Source organism: Ictidomys tridecemlineatus, chromosome 7 (assembly GCF_052094955.1).
Source record: "Ictidomys tridecemlineatus isolate mIctTri1 chromosome 7, mIctTri1.hap1, whole genome shotgun sequence".
NCBI classification, from domain to species: domain Eukaryota; kingdom Metazoa; phylum Chordata; class Mammalia; order Rodentia; family Sciuridae; genus Ictidomys; species Ictidomys tridecemlineatus.
The window spans coordinates 29,197,156-29,214,715 of NC_135483.1; the positions used below are offsets into that span (position 1 = coordinate 29,197,156).

Below are 17,560 nucleotides of genomic sequence, written 5' to 3' on the forward strand. Positions count from 1 at the left end.
AAAGCAACAAGTTCACACTATAATATGCTAAAAGAATACCATATATGTCCATGTCACCAAACTGTACACTTATACCAGTATTTGCAACTGGTTAGAAAACAACTTTCAGAAAATTTAAATATTGAATCATAGCAGAATTTCCTCACAAATTAATAAAAATGAAGTTTCAACCAAAGCAAGTTTCTTATTGGTTCTGACTGATTATAATTGGTATTAAAAATAAAATTTTCCAGTTAAGGAAAATTATTTCTCATTGGTGATTTTGTTAAAAAAATTTTTTTAATTGCAGCAGCCAAAGAAACATGTCCAGAGAAACTAAGCTTTTTAAAAGCTAAAACAGTTGTTTATAGTTGAGGATATTGAGACCATAGTACTCTAGGGGAAGAATGACATTTTCCTAAGTGATAAACATTGCCCATAACTACTACTGTCACACACTAAATGATTCACTATTAACTTTTGCTGCAGTCTTTGTTTTTTAGTCTGTTCAATATAAAATTACAAAGTAAAATGGTAAAATTCATACTGAAGTCTTTCAGTGACAACATATATGAGTCACAAGTAACGTCTAGCAACATACATTTTCTATTCTGTCCAAAGACCTTCATTTCTACAATTTTCAACAGCCGTATATTCAAGCTCAGATAACAGTTTCCAAAAATTTTAGACAATTAAGTACAAAGGAAATTTTCATATTTCAAAATTTAACCCAGTTGAATTGGAGGTGATTAATCTTAAGTATAATGACACTTAAAGGCAATATCAAAAGAAGAATTTAATAGAATAAGCAATAAGTATATTAAACCCAATTAAAGTATATGCTTTTTGATTAATAGCAGTATTTAGTAGTACCAGTCTACAAAAAAAAAAAAATGTTTTGAAAGACAAAATATAAAAAAGAGCTGGGTATGAGCTTAGTGGTACAGTGCTTGCCTAGCATTCATGAGGTACTGGGTTTGATCTGCAGTACTACCCAAAAAAAAGTATGTGAGGTCTCATTTCAGGTCAGCATTTATTGATAAACATTTGTGTCAGAACCTCTAAATTTGAACCTAGTTAAGTGAAGTTATTGTTAAATCTAAATTTACTATAGTAAATTAAAATTTTTTATATATAATATGTACCTACATTATCTCAGTTTGTTTCTATCAGAAATAGATGATTTCCCAAGGAAGTAATTCTCCAGAAAAAAAATAATAAAAATATATATGGTGTAATGATAGAAAGTCAAGATAAGCAAAAAAGAAATATGAGTTTAACGTCATATACAATAATTTATTATTTATTATTGCTGTATAATGATTTCAGATGAATTATTTGTGAACTCATAAGTGTCTGCTACACTAATAGTAAGAAAACAATTATGTCCTCCTATGCTTGTATGTGAGGTTGCTGGCAAGAGAATGTGGAGAATTATTAATTGTTCTGAATGAGAATTACAGGTTTTTAAATTGCCACTTGAAACTCAGGTTCAGTTTCTAAGATGATACAACTTTTATTTTTATTTATTTGTTTGTTTATTTTTTGGTACCAGGGATTGAACTCAGGGGCACTCGACCACTGAGCCACATCCCCAGCCCTATTTTGTATTTTATTTAGAGTCAGGGTCTCACTAAGTTGCTTAGTGCCTCATTTTGGCGGAGGCTGGCTTTGAACTTGCAATCCTCTTGCCTCAGTCTCCCGAGCTGCTGGGATTACAGGCGTGTGCCACCGTGCCTGGCTTGATACAACTTTTATTTGGTACATTTTAGGTCTCTCTTCCTATTTTTTTTTTGTTTGTTTTGTTTTAATTTTTTAGGTGGACACAACACAATGCCTTTATTTTTATGTGGTGTTGAGGATCGAACCCATGTCCCACTCGTGCTAGGTGAGCACGCTACCACTGAGCCACAATCCCAACCCCCTAGAAGTTTTTATATTCTTGAATGGATATTGATTCTTTTTATACCTTGCCTTGTTTAGGGAGCATTTAAGGGAGATTGAGTGGCACTATATAGTATTAAGTGTTAAATTCTAGGGTCCTCTTAAAGTGTATTTGTAGGGAATCTACAGTACAATAAAATAGAAAAAAAAATTATAGACTGAGAGAACTTGGAAGATAAGATATTTAAGTTGGACTTTGATGGATTACTAGGATTTAGGTTTTTAGGGGAATATTGGGAGAGCAATTCATGTGGGGTTTAGGGGATTTTAGGGTTTAAGTGTTCAGCCACTAAACTAGCATGAAACCTGGCACTCAGAGGTGCCCACTGAGTACCTGTTAGGTAAATAAATAAGGAGTTATTTAAGGAATTTTTCAGAAGAAATACATGGCATGTCAGAGGGGGTTATCCATTCTTGATTGTCATAGCAAGATTTGTTAAATATTAGCCAAGGCTCTGTTGACATTACCTGACATCTGTTCCCTTTTTTCTGATTGCTTTTGCTATTGATTTAACCCAGATTGTGTAATAATGTAATAGTTGACTTCTCCCTATTGTTCCCAGTATTTCATCCCTTATTGTTACATTTGTGTAAGTGCTTGATTTTCTAATTATGATGATTGTTTTGCACACAGAAAGTTTTCACATAATTATTCTAATGGCTGAATGAAAAGTCATAACCTTAGTAGTTTTTCAGAATATACTGGCAGCACATCTACTTAGCCTTTCAAAGTCAGCAATGATATGTAATACTTAGTTTTTTAAATGAGTCTTTCATCTCACTCTAAGTTAAATAGTAGCTGGATTGTCATTTAGATTACTATAGTTGAATGCGCTTTCTTTAATTCCTTGGAGGTGATGTCCTTACAATATTTATTCTTCAGTGTTCATTTTCAGGCTAGTAAAACAGTGCATCTGATGGGCGCTCAAGTGTTTAACTCACACTGGGTTGTAGACGTAGAAAACTAGATAAGTTACTGAATATTAACTATTATTTTTACCTTAGATATCTTAATGCAATTCAGACAATGTGTCCACATATTCTCCGTTATTTGACTACTGCAGTTATAACAAACAAAGATGTTCGCAAACGCCGGCAGGTGCTAAAAGATCTAGTAAAAGTTATTCAACAGGTAAAACAAATCTTTATTTTTTTTTAAAGTACCACAACTTTAGGTCTAGTCTGATTTTCTAAAATAAGACTCTTATTTCTTAAGGTAAAAATGTACTGAAAATAGGAGAGAAGCATACATGAAGTTTAGAAGTCAGAAGAGATTTAAATTAGCATTTACTGTCTTTATGTCCAAGATATTCTTATGTTAGATGTGATATGAACGATTATTGCTGTTTGCTAGGTGACTACTTAATGCATATGTGTTGCTCTTACTGCAAAGACAAGCTATCTGGAGCTGCTTGTTTGGGAGATCATTAGCTGCCTAATTCTAGAGGAATGACCTTTAGAATAGTCTTCAAGTTGGGCATAAGCCATACAGCCCTGCTGATTGATTTGTAGTGAGCTCCCCTCCCCCCCTCCAAAAAAAAAACCCTTAAAACACCATGGATTAGGAGAAATTGTAAAAATTTTATCCAAGAATAAAATAAATTACAAAGAAGTAATTGTCACTAGTAGGTAAAAAAGAATATATCTGTACCTGGGAAAGTTCATCATTGTTTATAAACTAAAGGACACTTTGGTCAAGCTTTGGAATGATTTTAAGATGAGAATTTGGAGTTGAAAAGTATTACAACCTTACGGTGATCTGGAATCAGGATTGTAGCAATTGCTTTGAGAAGATGATGCTAGGTTATTTGCTATGAATCAATGGTAAAGAGGAAGGAAACAGGAAGAGTGGGATCTTTTAGGAGCAGTTGATAAACAGGGTTTAATCCAATCTAACTGGACATTTGACTTAATTTAACAGGAGTCTTATACATATAAAGACCCAATTACAGAATTTGTTGAATGCTTATATGTTAACTTTGACTTTGATGGGGCTCAGAAAAAGCTGAGAGAATGTGAATCGGTGAGTATAAATATTTACTTATAAACTAATTACATTTTTTAATATTATAGAGTTAATCAGTTGAATCAGAAATATGTTAATCTTAAAATGGCAGATTATTTGGAAATTATAAGAGTGAAGATATTTTTAATGTTGGCTTATATGTTAAGTTAGTTTGTTAAAACAGTGGAGGTATTTTGGGCTGGGATGGTAGCCCGGGTGGAGTACTCATCTAACACATGGGAGGCACTGGATTCAAATAAATGAATAAAGGTATTGTGTTCATCTACAACTTTTAAAAAATGGAGGTATTTTAAATGCACACATGAATACTTAATTAGGTAGGTCTTTTATATGTATAGGCTGGGTCACTGAATTACATGTCACAACTGCGATTCACTGTTTTGTTTTATTGGTGGCTGTCTTCAGAGTTGTAGTTATGAAATAACTATGGTGTTTCTATTGTTTAATTGAAACTTGAATTAGTTAATGAGTTTTAAATTACTAAAATAAGAACTTACCTGATAAGCATAGTTCCATTTACTAGATTCTCAAGTTACTAGACATCAGTTTTATCTTTTGTACTCAGGCTAAGTTGACAGGCTAAGATCTTATTTCTCTAAAAAAAATATATATATATATATATGTATGGAAATACACATTCAGAGTTGTGTTTTTTGTTTTTTTTTGTTTTGTTTTGTTTTAGTTGGTGCCAGGGATTTAATTCAAGGGTACTTTTTTAGTTAAGTTGCTTAGGGCCTTGCTGAGTTGCTGAGGCTGACTTTGAACTTAGGATCCTCTTGCCTCAGCTTCCCAAGTTGCTGATATTACAGATGTGTGCCACTGCACTTGGCCAGACATAATTTTCAAACATTAGACAAAATAGAAAATTAGAATCCAGTTTGATAATTTGTATATTTATTGTCATCTGTGACATTTTTGGAGTATATTCACTATGCTAAATATGGAGGCCTTCCTGTAAATCCATGTTACCTGATTGCTGTTCTTGGAGTTAAAATATTCTTCCTATGGAATAGGAGCCATCCCTTGATACCTTTCCTTTAGCTTTCCAAGCCTACTTTTTTCTGTCACAGAAGTATTCATGTCTGTTATTTAAGTAGCCTAAAAAGATATCTCCAGAGGTCTTCTGTATATAGGACAAGACAAATCTATTCTTTCTCAAAAGATTGCTCTGTTATTTAAAGTCATCAGTGGAATGAGTTTTGAGGTCTTTTTTCCTCAACCATTGTTTTACTGCTTGTTTAAGTTGTTAGATGCTAGAACATATGTAGTGTCTTGAGAGTGCTATGGTGTAGAACTCTGTTTAGGTGGTATAGTTGTAGTGATTAGAACAGTAAGTAAAGCAGACAGAGCGTTTGAGTCAGGTTTTGAAAATTGCTTGTATGAATCATTAATTTTTTTTTTTTTCATTTTACACATATAGGTGCTTGTGAATGACTTCTTCCTGGTGGCTTGTCTTGAGGATTTCATTGAAAATGCCCGTCTGTTTATATTTGAGACTTTTTGTCGAATCCACCAGTGTATCAGCATTAAGTAAGAACCCTGATTTGATATGTATTTTTTACTTTCAAATTCCTGGAATTTTCCGCTTATTATAAAATAGTTATACTTACTAGAATCCCAGTTAATTGACTCTTTATTTTATTTCACTTATAAAATAAAAAGGAAACAATTTATTAGAGATTTATAAAAAATTAACTTTTTGATGCTGCAGACTCAGAAATATTTTTAGTTTTCATGTGTGTGGCACAGCATAATTTTTCAAAATAAGAAGTTTAAGGTAGTATAAGATTCCTAGTTACTTGGTAAGGAGTAAATACTATTGTACCATTACATAGGAAGAAAACCAAAGTTACCAGTTTTAAAAGGATTTTCAAAAGTAGTTGAAATAAGTAGTTAGCCCTCAGTAAATTTTAAGTTTTGTTGAAAGACACTACATTTGGTAATCATTTGTTAATTAAGTTTGTTTTATTTAATTACCTATTTGAATTCTCATACAGTAAACTCCTGTGACATCCTAAAATGTTGAAACATGGAAAAATTATGGTGAATTTTAGTTGAAATTTTCTTTTATGTGAGAAAATTATTGGGAAAAAAATTGTGAAATGTACATAACCTATTCGAAACTAATTTCACATTTTAGAGTTTGAAAAATAATTACTGCCTTTGGCCACAGATGAAGTCAAATAAAAAACATAAAAACTTAGTACTTTAATGTTTGCCTCTGAGGAATTGTGTGTAGACCAAATTCTTTTTCTTTAATGTTATTTTAGTGGGCTGTTATTTAAGTGATTATCAGGAAGTGTTTATCCAGAGTTAGAAGTATAGAGATCATGGGACTTTTCTTGTTGATCTTGAAATTTAGTTTTATTTGTACTTTACTAAAGCATGAAGACATAATTTTAAAAATCTGTCTTACACAATACATTTATAGTCTGAGATAAAGAGGTAATAACTGAATTCATGCATTGTTTGTTCTTAAGATTTATAATTAGAGCTTGTGAGAGAATAATGTTAGCATTTTGGTGTTCGTTGTGGAATTTTCTCCATTTATCGTTAAAATGTGGTCACTTGGGTGTTTGGGGATTTTTGTTTGTTGTTTAGAACTTCTTTACCCCGGTTGTGAACCTTTTGAAATGTTCTCTCTCCCTTTTGCGTCTTTATCGCTGACTGTACTAATTTTGTAGCACCTAGCATGCTTTGTACAGTGTAAATATTTGTTAAGTGAATAAATTTCTTTTCTTCTTTGTAGTAGTAAGCTAACATTTTTGTACATTACAGTGTTTGGGGTTTTTTTGGGGGGGTTGAGGGGTACCAGGGATTGAACTCAGGCATTTGACCACTGAGCTACATCCCCACCCCAGTTTTGTATTTTATTTAGAGATAGGGTCTCACTTAATTACTTAGCGCCTCCCCTTTGCTGATACTGTCTTTGAACCAACCATTCTCCTATCTCAGCTTCCAAAGCTGCTGGGATTACAGGCCACACCCAGCCCATTACAATGTTTTTTAACTTTGTGTTTTTAATCAAAGGTTTTTTCAAATTCTTACTGTTTGCTTTTATTATCTTCTAGACCTTGGATTCACTCTTTTATTTCTTAAGATTCAGTTTCCTATGTTTAGCAGTGAAATAAATTTAAGTATTTTTCCTGTCTACTTAGGAGAAATGTATAGCTCACTCAAAGAAAATAATAAAGTAGGAATTTTTCTGTAAACTGGTCTGTAGTATTATTATTGCCAAATAATTTTCAGATTTATCATAGTGTAGATTTTTATTTTTTCTTTGATTCCTTTAATTTTCTGCTATACAATGTCTCTAAAACATTTTCAGACTAAATTCCTGGTGGTTTTCCAAAGTTCATTAATCTCTTTCTTCTATAGTGATAGTACTTGCTTTCATTTACGGTTGTTCAAACTTTAAAGCTCCCTATGAAATGTTTCACTAACTTGGACAAGTAAGAATACATAGATTTTTTAAAAAAGCAAAGTAAAGAATACACAGATTAGTATATTTTCTCTAAATACTAAGGTAGAATTTTTGAGCTGAAAGAAATGTTGGGAACTTTTTAACCCACCACTACAGTTACCTAGATTAGACTCTTCAGTAGATGTTTTTGCAGTGATGGGAATGTTATATCTCTATTATTCAGCATGGTTCACTTGAAAGGTAGTTTACATTTCAAGTTGTAGAACCATGGATTTCAAACCTTGAGTGGTCATGATGCCTATGCATCATGTAAACTAAAGTACTTTTTTTCAAATGCAGTATTACATATATTTGTGTATGTGTACAAACAGATCAAAGCAGGGCCTACTTATCCCATAGCTCTTTTTCTACTGACAACTAAGAATTCATTTTGGAGCCTTGAGACTTCTGAAACAAAGGTTTACAAAACACAGAGTGTAAGTCCATTAGCTGGGCAACTTAAGGCTCAGGCCATTAATCTTACTTGGGTCTTATTTAGTGTCAGAACCTAGGGTAATAGGTTTCTGTACCTTACTATAAATTCCTTTTCATTGTAAACAGTTTGTATTTTCAGAAGTAATAGGTTTAGACCATTTAGCCATTTAGAGTGTCAGTTGAGCCAGAGGGTAAAGATGAAATCCCAAAGTTTGTGTTTAACTCAGAGTCTCTGTAGCTTTGTTTTACACAGTTCTTTGTAGCCACCTTGAATCAAATTTACTAAAAGTAAGCTGTTCTGTGATATAGCCAGAATACCTGGTTATTCCAAAGTACAGCCAGAATTGAAAGTCACTACATTTGGTCACCATTTTTTTTGCCATGAAATTACAGCCTAGTATAGTAATGGAATGGGAGATCAGTGATCTAATATCTTATATAATAAATAAGGTAGCTTTTTTCATATTTTTAAAGCTGCTCCACTGAATTAGAAATACCCGAAGCTGAAAATAATTGATATTAATTATTCATGTTGGGCTTTCACAAATGCAGCAAACCTCTTGATTCAGATTCCAAGGACTTGGAATTCATGAAAATGATCAATAGAACTAATATTTACTTTTAAACATAGCAAAAAAGCAACCATTCTTCAATTCAGAATGTTTCATTTATTCTTGTACTGGGGGTTGAACCAAGGAGTGCTTAACCACTGAGCCATATCCCCAGTCCTTTTTATTTTTTATTTTGAGATAGGGCCTTGCTAAGTTGCTGAGGTGGCCTTGAACTGGATATCCTTCTGCCTCAGCCTCCTAAGTAGCTGGGATTACAAGCATATGTCACCACACCCAGCTCTATTCCAGAGGTTATTAAACTCAGCTTTACATTGAATTAATCTGGAGAAATTAAACAACTTAAAAAGAATTGATTTTCTGGCCTTGCCCAAACTTTCTGAATCAAAATTGCTTAAAAAAAAATATGAAGAAAGGAGAAAAATACTAACCAAATTATATTGTTATATCATGTACAAATATGTAACAGCACCACCATTATGCATAATTATAATGTACTAATAAAAATATAGGGAGTAAACTTGAAAATGAGTGAAAGCTTCTCCAGTGATTCTTTTACAGTCATACTTAGGGAATCATTGCTTTATCTAAATTAGTGATTCTGATTACATGTCAGAATCAAGTGATAATCTTTGAAAAGAAATAAAAATAATGGGTGAACACCTAAAAGACAAAAACACTCTCGGAAATAGGGGTAAAATCTATACTGTATTTTTGTAAAAGGCTTTTAAGCAATTTTGATGCAAACTTGTGTGTTTTCCTAAATCTTAACATCATTTTTTGGTTTTAAGAATTATAGGAGGGCCCCACTCCCATACATGTCCTTTGTTCATTTTCTTCCATTATTAACATCTAACAAAACCATAGTAAAATATTGCAACCTGAATGTTTTACATGGGTACATTCAAGGTACCATTACCACAAGGACCTCTCAATTTGAATTGTTCTTACTTTCCTCCCACTACTTTCTTATTCCCTGCAACCATGCTTCTTCCCATTCTATAGTTTTTTTTTTGAGAATGTGCAAAACCTTTTCTGAAAGGTAGTATTCAAATTTTTGAAAGAACAAATAAACAGTGTAGTAATTAATTAATAACAGAATAACCAATATGTATAGTTCAAAGAAGAACACACAGAGAGTGTCTTCTCAGGCCAGTCACTGGGGAGAAAGCTGAGAGTATCCCCTCAAAAAACTTAAAATACAGAGGAATAAGTAGATATTAAATAAATGCACAAATGAATATAAAACTGCAAATTAAGAAAAGTGTTTTGAAGAACATTATATAGTGGTTAGCAAGAAGTACATGGACATATTTAGTGTATTGGAGAAATGAAACAAGTAATTTAGAAGTTTTGGTGAACCCTGATAAATCTTTAAATGAAATTTCCTAAGCACCAAACTAGATTTTTTTCCACTGAATACTAATTATGACACATTATTCCATTCACTAGTTCATGTTGGCTTGCCTCTACCTCTAATTACTGTATATTTATTTGATATTTTATCTTTTGAGGGGGAAAAGCATATGTTTCTGGCCTTTTGCCTGTCCCTCAAAGGATACATTTTAAATGCTGAATAGAATAGTGAAATTTGTGGTTTATTAAACAACTCTACAGTCATGATATGGAACATTCTTACTTGTTGACTATAAGCACATGTGATAGTCATATTTTTATAAAAATGCATGTTAAGGATGTTTTTATCAGTTTATATACAATCCTATAGATTTGTAGGATAAGTTACAAATCTGTTTATTATAAAATATGCAACATCTGTCAAAAGAGATTACCATGGTGGGTTTAATTTAGTATAACTGGATAGTTTATCAGATGTGTTGTGTGTCTGAAATTTAAAAGCTGTTTTAAAATAATTCTTGGACCAGTTTTCAACTGTAGATAAAAAAACAAAGTATGGAAGTAATATTTTGAATGTGTATGATAAACACAATGGTGTATACATTAATATGATTTCCCTAAAGAGAGCTAGTTTTGGCTTTTCACTAAAGAAAGTATTTGCCAACTACTCTTACGGATTTTAAATTATGATATCATTACTTATTTTATGAAGTAACATTTTAGATCTTTTTAAAAAATATGTTTTTAGTTGTAGATGAATCCAATACCTGTATTTAATTTTTTTATTTTTCTGTGATGTTGAGCATCAAACCCAGTGCCTCACAGGTACCAAGCAAACACTCTACCACAGAGCCACAACCCCAGTCCTACGTGTTGGATCTTAATAGTTTTTCTAAAAGTCTTATATCACATAAAAATTCATATCAATAAGCATAAGAATTATACTTATTGATAGGAGAGAGAAGTAGAACATGGCTAGACTGAGATAGTTTCAAAGACCATTATCATTGTATTTCTTTTTTAACTGTAATATAAGGTAGTACACTCTTTTTTAACTACTGAAGATATTGAAAATTCAGTGAGAATTTTCAGTTATTACATGCAGCATTTAACATTTCTCAGTTTTCTTCTATTTTTCTTCTATTTCTTTTCAGTTTCACAGTTAAACACAGTTTCTACTTAACACTTATTTTTTATTTTCATACCATACACTTACTAAAAACCTGAAATACTTTTCTTTGGAAATATTAGCCATATCGTTCAGTAAAAACTAGGCCAGAGGTTCACATATCTTAATGCCTGAAACAGCAGTATTTATGTTTATCAAATAACATTTTTATGTGAGATTATATAAAGAAGCAGTTAATAAGACATAGGAAATGCTGGACTCCAAATTCTTATTTACCCAAATCTTTTAAGATAAGAAGTGTTGGTGGGGGGTGGTGGTTGATGGCTATGGGAGAGTTCAGAGAAGGGAGACCCATCTAAAAAGATTAGGCACTGAAGACTTGATAGTCCCTACATCAAGATTTACATATATATGTTCTTAAGTGGGACCACTGGTATTAATTACTGCCCAAAACAAAAATGTGTTTTGTGCTAGAATCGTGAACATACTTAATTAAAGAAATTGAACTGAGTATAGACTATTTTTGCTTTGTCTTTTGAATTAGTACTTAACTCTGTCTTATTTAACATTCAATATGGTATTTGTCAGGACAAGTAATCAAAGATGTATGAACGAGATTTATAGAAAATATTTACATGTCTCCTTTAAGTTACCTATAGACAAGGTTGAGATTTTTGGTGTAATCTAAATGTAGAATTTATTTTTTTAATGTTTAAAATCTGGGTTGTATTAGATATTTTTCTCATTCTACATTTGATGCATTTTATCTTTTACTTAGTTTATTGATATATTGAATGATTCCTAATAACATCAGGACAACTTAAGCCAACTTTTTTTTTTTTTACTTTAAATTTAAGTTTTCCTGATATTATTAATTCCTCCCACTTCTAGTACTAGGGATTGAACCCAGGGTTGCTTTACCACTTAAACTACATCCCAGCCCTTTTTTATTTATTTATTTTTGATATAGGGTCTTTTAAAGTTGGTGAAGTCCTCCTGCCTAAGCCTCCCAAGTAGCTAGGATTACAGGCATGTGCCACCATGTAATTATCCAGCTAGGATAATACATTTTTTAAACTTTTCAAACCTTTACTACTTTTGTATGACATTATTAGAATGGAAAAGAATTGTAGACTTTGAGAATTTCTGTTAATCATTAATTCAATTTATTGTATTTTCATGTTACTTAAAAGAAACTAGACTATTGCCATATTTAATTCACTGTAGGAAAGATTGATGGCTTAGGTAATCTGAGACACCATCAATAATTTAATAACAATTCTTAGACCTAATTTCAGGTTTTTCTTTGACTTGATTCACTAAAGTAAAGGACAACAACACAGTACGAACAGTAAATCCCCAAAGTGCAGTTAGAGCTCACAGCATGTAAATCATTTGGGTCTTGCAAAATTGTCTTGCAATGTTGAATTTTTTTCAGCCGTGTTGGAATACAAGATTTAGAATATGGATTTAAAGAAAGAGGTGGGATAAGAGAATTATAGTGTAGTTACATAAATTGATTTTTTTTAAATCTTAAAATCGAAAATTAGATATAATTTCCTCAAGAAAACTGTTGGCAAAGCCCTGAACTAAAACTGGCAAACACTGTGCCTTTCATATAGTCCTTCAAGTTTTTCTTCATTAGTCTTAGTTTATATATTTTCAGAATTAGGTGATTATACCCTGCCCTACCTCCTGTTTAAAACTCTAATGGCCAAGATCAGGTGATATTTTAGTGTTAGTATCTAACACAGTTCATATTTTATTAAATAAATGACAGGGAATGAAGAGAAGTGGTTTGGTTTGGTCTGCATGTAGTATTCATGAGGGAGAATATTGAGATGTTGGAAACCTGTTCAAAACAGGTTTCTCTGTTTTGAAGGGAGCTTGGGAATAAACTGATTAGTTGGGTTTTAAGACTAACCTGATAGCTCTGTAAAATAGATTACATTGAGATTTAAGAGGTTAATCAGTTGGAGAACTGGGAAATAGCAATGGAGGCTAAACTAGGAAAGGGACTAAAATAAGATTCAGTCTATTATTGTCTCCTGCGTGAATGGCATTGTGCTAATTGCTGGATACATAGTAGTAAAGAAGGAGAATATAGTGCATGCTCTTTGGTTACATATATATGGTCTACAATAAAAAGTAGATATACAACAAAATAACCTACAGCTATTATTGATACTGTTGAAAAGGAAGGGGGTTGGTTATAAAAGCACCAAATAAATGCATCATAGTTTGAAGAGGTGTCTTGGAAGGCTTATGAGGATGCTGTTTTAGCTGAGACCCATGTTAACAGCTCTAAGTGAAGAAAAGCGAAAGTGGGCCTATTTAAGCAGATTTCACAGCATGTGCAAAGGCCCTGAAGTATTTAAGAGTATGGCGTGTTTAATGAACAGAGAGGTTTAGTATGGCTTGTGGAGATGAGAGTCTTTAAAAATGAGAATAGATGTGTAAGGAACTTTAGATGAGAAATTACGATTAATGACAGAAGAATTTCTTAATTGGGCATAGGCAACAAGGAGAGGAATCTTAACTTAGGTTTCAAGACTAGATATTTTGTTATTACTTTAATAGCTTGTAAGTAGGTTCTATATTGTAACTTTAAAAACTTTTATACTTGCTATGTAAAAATTGTTTCTGCTTTTTAAAAGAATATAGATCTTAAAGATTTCAATTTCAGTAGTTATTTTACCTTTGCTAACTGAAGAAAAATATGAGTATAAAATTTTGGAAAACTTGTTATTTATTTCTAAATTAGCAGCTTCAGATTTGCTTACTTTAGTGCACATGAGAATGGAATTTATATTTCTCTAAAACAAGTCAAGTACCCATGAAAAATAAAAGGAAGCCACAGAAAACACAATTATAAGAATTCTTCCTTAAAAAAATACCTTTTTGTTTAAATAAAACGGTACTCTTTCCTATTTTGGGATTTTAGAAATCACCTCTTCATAAATTTGTACCTTTGTATTGGTAGCCCAACTTAATTTTCACATTTTAACTCCCTGTCAATAAACATGAAATAAGAATACCACAGAGAAATTATTTTTATAAAGATACTTTTATTAAGTAAATTTAGGTTAGAGTTTGGTTGGGAGCTCTAGAATTACATAATTATAAGAATTAATTATACTAATGTCTTAAATATTTGCATTTTAAAGGTGAGAATGCTATCAGTTCAGGAATTGTAGTCTTTTTGCAAGGAATTATTTTGTTGATGTTTTAATCAAACCAGTGATTACACCAAGGGGCTGGCTATTGTGTAATATTATCATATGTCATATATGCGTGCATATATATTATATTTTTTAATACTATACATGCATACATAGATACTCTCCCATCAACTGACTGATGATTTAGCTGCTATAAAAGCTAGAACTTTGTTTTAGCCCTGATAAATCTAGCACTGCAGTGGTCATCTAAAATCTGATTATAAGTTGAAAAAATATAAAATACAGATTGATTGATGTCAGAAAACATTTTTAGATGAAGGACTTAAAGAGTTTGTCTTTCTGATTATCTCAGTTTGATAGCCATTTAGGTTATGTGGTGTACATCTCTGTGGAGAAACCTGAATTTGTAACATAATCATACACAGTATCCTTTTGCTTTTGTTGTTTTTCATTAGATTATACTTATTTACTGATGCTCCTTATAGGTTTACTTTGTATAATCATTATATATCATAAAACCTGTTTTTCCCTCACATTGTTATGTATAAGGTGGTACACCAGAAACCAGAAGGATTTCTATAAATACAGACATAGTACCTTCCACTCAAGGATCTTATAGTCTGGCTGGTGAAATGAAAACATTACAAGACAGTAGACATAAATATGAACAATGCAGACATGGTATGTAAAAGAATGTAACCCAGAAGTCTCTGTACAAAGTGGATCAAACACTATGTATGTAAAACAAGTTTTTGGCCTGGTTAATTAACATTGCTGTTTTTACTTTTTTTGTTATTAGTATGTTGGCAGATAAACTGAACATGACTCCAGAAGAAGCTGAAAGATGGATTGTGAATTTGATTAGAAATGCAAGACTGGATGCCAAGATTGATTCTAAATTAGTGAGTATTGTGTTAGTTATGGTACATACTAAATCATAATCACTGATTTTTTTACTACTTCTGGGAATTTTCTATTGGTACATTTAATCTATTAAGAATTTTTGTTTCATTTTTTTTAATGCATAATAGTTCTTTGAGGTTAACATCAACCTCTTGGTTTTTTCTTGCACATAATTATTGTTATTTCTGTACAGTATATAAAAATATGTGTAACAATACGTAGTATTGTCATGTCATGCTCATGCCTTACTGGGAAGCTTGTCATTAGCATTACAGGAACAATTTTCCTCTGCTTCATTTTAGGGCCATGTGGTTATGGGTAACAATGCAGTCTCACCCTATCAGCAAGTGATTGAAAAGACCAAAAGCCTTTCTTTTAGAAGCCAGATGTTGGCCATGAATATTGAAAAGAAACTTAATCAGAATAGTAGGTCAGAGGTAAGAACCACTTATTTTTTTCTTTCTGTCTGGGATTTAGCAAGAACATAATTGCTGCATGAATTTGGAAAACATTTCAGTATCAGATTTTTATCTTTCCAACTTTATAAACATCTTGTTTTAGGAAATTACTAACTGAAAATAATTTTTTCTATGAAGTATTATATATGTTAAGATTAAGGAACTGAAACAATTTTGTCTTCCTGTGTGACTTCATTAACTCATTTCTTCATGGTTTCAATATTTCATTTAGTTAGTAGTTGATAACATACCTACATGTGTAGCCTTCTTGTGCTTGAAATGTGTGTTCTTTCTAAGTAAAAGAAATGTGTCTATTAAAATGTTGGTCTTGTTTTACCTATTAATACTGGTTTTTTACAAAATTCATTATATCTTTTATCTGATGTTCATATTTAACTGTCAAAAAATAATGCCCTATTTTGGTAGAGATCCTGTATATTAGATATTGAGGGAACTTGAATGACCTTGTAATTTTGAGATTCCAAATCATCCTTAATTCTCTTTAGGTGTTAAAATTATATGTGGCTGGGCATTGGGAAGTTGTTAGGTAGGAGGAAATTGTGGAACATTCAGGTACTCCATTTAATTGAGATTTTAGAGAAAGGTTAATTTTAAAAGAAAAGGATGAATTAGAATGGCATCTTTCAACCAAGTCTAGAATAACTGAATTATTAATAAATTTTATGATTTTTTTTTCTGTTTACTCCAGGATCACTTTGTATCGATTATTGTTTCAGTGTTGATGATTCTGTTATTGTTATATTTTGCTATTTGCCAAAAGTTATATTAATGCTGTAACACTTTTTTATATGTTAGCTTTTTCAGAAAGTATTTTCTATTTACCATGTCAATTTTTTTCTGCACATTTTAGGCACCTAACTGGGCAACCCAAGATTCTGGCTTCTACTGAAGAGCTGTAAAGAATACATGAAAAGGGGGAATATGAAATAATAAAGCCAATATATAAAGGGTGACACATTTTAGAAGCAATTAACATATTCAGTGTACATTTTGAAGAATTTAAATAAAATTGGCTGTGGTTCATTTTCATTTGTTGTGATTTTTTTCCTTGTATGTGCAAGTATGTGTTTTTAACTTTTTATTTTGGAATACTTATATATTCGTAAAAAGTTGAAAAAATTGTACAGTGAGGTCTGTGTCAGCTAAACCCAGTTTCCCCTCTTTTATTATTATTTTTTTTAATCTTATAAAATATCAAAACCAGGTTAGGGGCTGGGGTTGTCGCTCAGTGGTAGAGAGTTTGCCTCTCGCATGTGAGACATTGGGTTCCATCCTCAACACCACAGGAAAATAAACAAACAATAAAGAAACTGTGTTAATATACAACTAAAAATATTTTTTTTAAAAAACAACCAGGTTATTGACATTGGTTCAATGTGTGTGAATGCCTCTAAAGTATTTTATCACATGTATAGATTTGTGTAACTGTCATTGCAGTCAAGGTGCAATACTCTCATTAGATCATTTTCATGTGACCTTTTTGTAACTCTAACTAACCTAGCAGCTCTAATTCCCCAAGAAAAACTAATCTGTTCTCCATCGCCAGAATTTTATCATAATGAGAATATGACAAGTAGAATTAAAGTTAGCCCCCTGTGTCTGCAGGTTCTGTATGCAGACTTGACTTTTCTGGTGATTATTTCTTTAATTCACCACTTATGTAGTAATTTTATTGTGTTATGCATTATAAATAGTCTAAAGATATAGCAAGAAGTGCCTAGTTAATATCCAAATACTATTATTATTTTTTTTTAAGAGAGAGTGATAGAGGGGGAGAGAGAGAGAGAGAATTATTTATTTTTTTTTTTAGTTATCGGTGGACACAACATCTTTGTTTTGTATGTTGTGCTGAGGATCGAACCTGGGCTGCACGCATGCCAGGCAAGCGCGCTACCGCTTGAGCCACATCCCCAGCCCCGTATTATTTTTTTTATGTAAGAGACTTAAACCTCCATGGATTTTTGTAACCCCCTGCAGATATAATTGAATGTAATATGGGACCTTTCAAGATTAGCTTTTTCTCCCTCCCTTTTTCCCTCTCTCCCTCCCTCCCTCCCTCCCTTCCTTTCTTCCTTCCTTCCTTCCATTCATTTAT

General features: G+C 32.0%; 1 protein-coding gene across 1 annotated transcript in view; it reads left to right on the forward strand.

Annotated features, from left to right (window-relative positions):
* Eif3e (eukaryotic translation initiation factor 3 subunit E) overlaps positions 1–16,494 on the forward strand; it is a 42,465-nt gene extending 25,971 nt beyond the window's left edge. The window contains exons 8-13 of the mRNA XM_005316248.5: positions 2,929–3,055; positions 3,845–3,946; positions 5,370–5,479; positions 14,883–14,985; positions 15,289–15,423; positions 16,316–16,494. Coding sequence (XP_005316305.1) covers positions 2,929–3,055; positions 3,845–3,946; positions 5,370–5,479; positions 14,883–14,985; positions 15,289–15,423; positions 16,316–16,354 — 616 coding nt within the window. The 3' untranslated portion in view covers positions 16,355–16,494. The remainder of the gene's footprint in view (positions 1–2,928; positions 3,056–3,844; positions 3,947–5,369; positions 5,480–14,882; positions 14,986–15,288; positions 15,424–16,315) is intronic.
* The last annotated feature ends 1,066 nt before the right edge of the window (positions 16,495–17,560 follow it).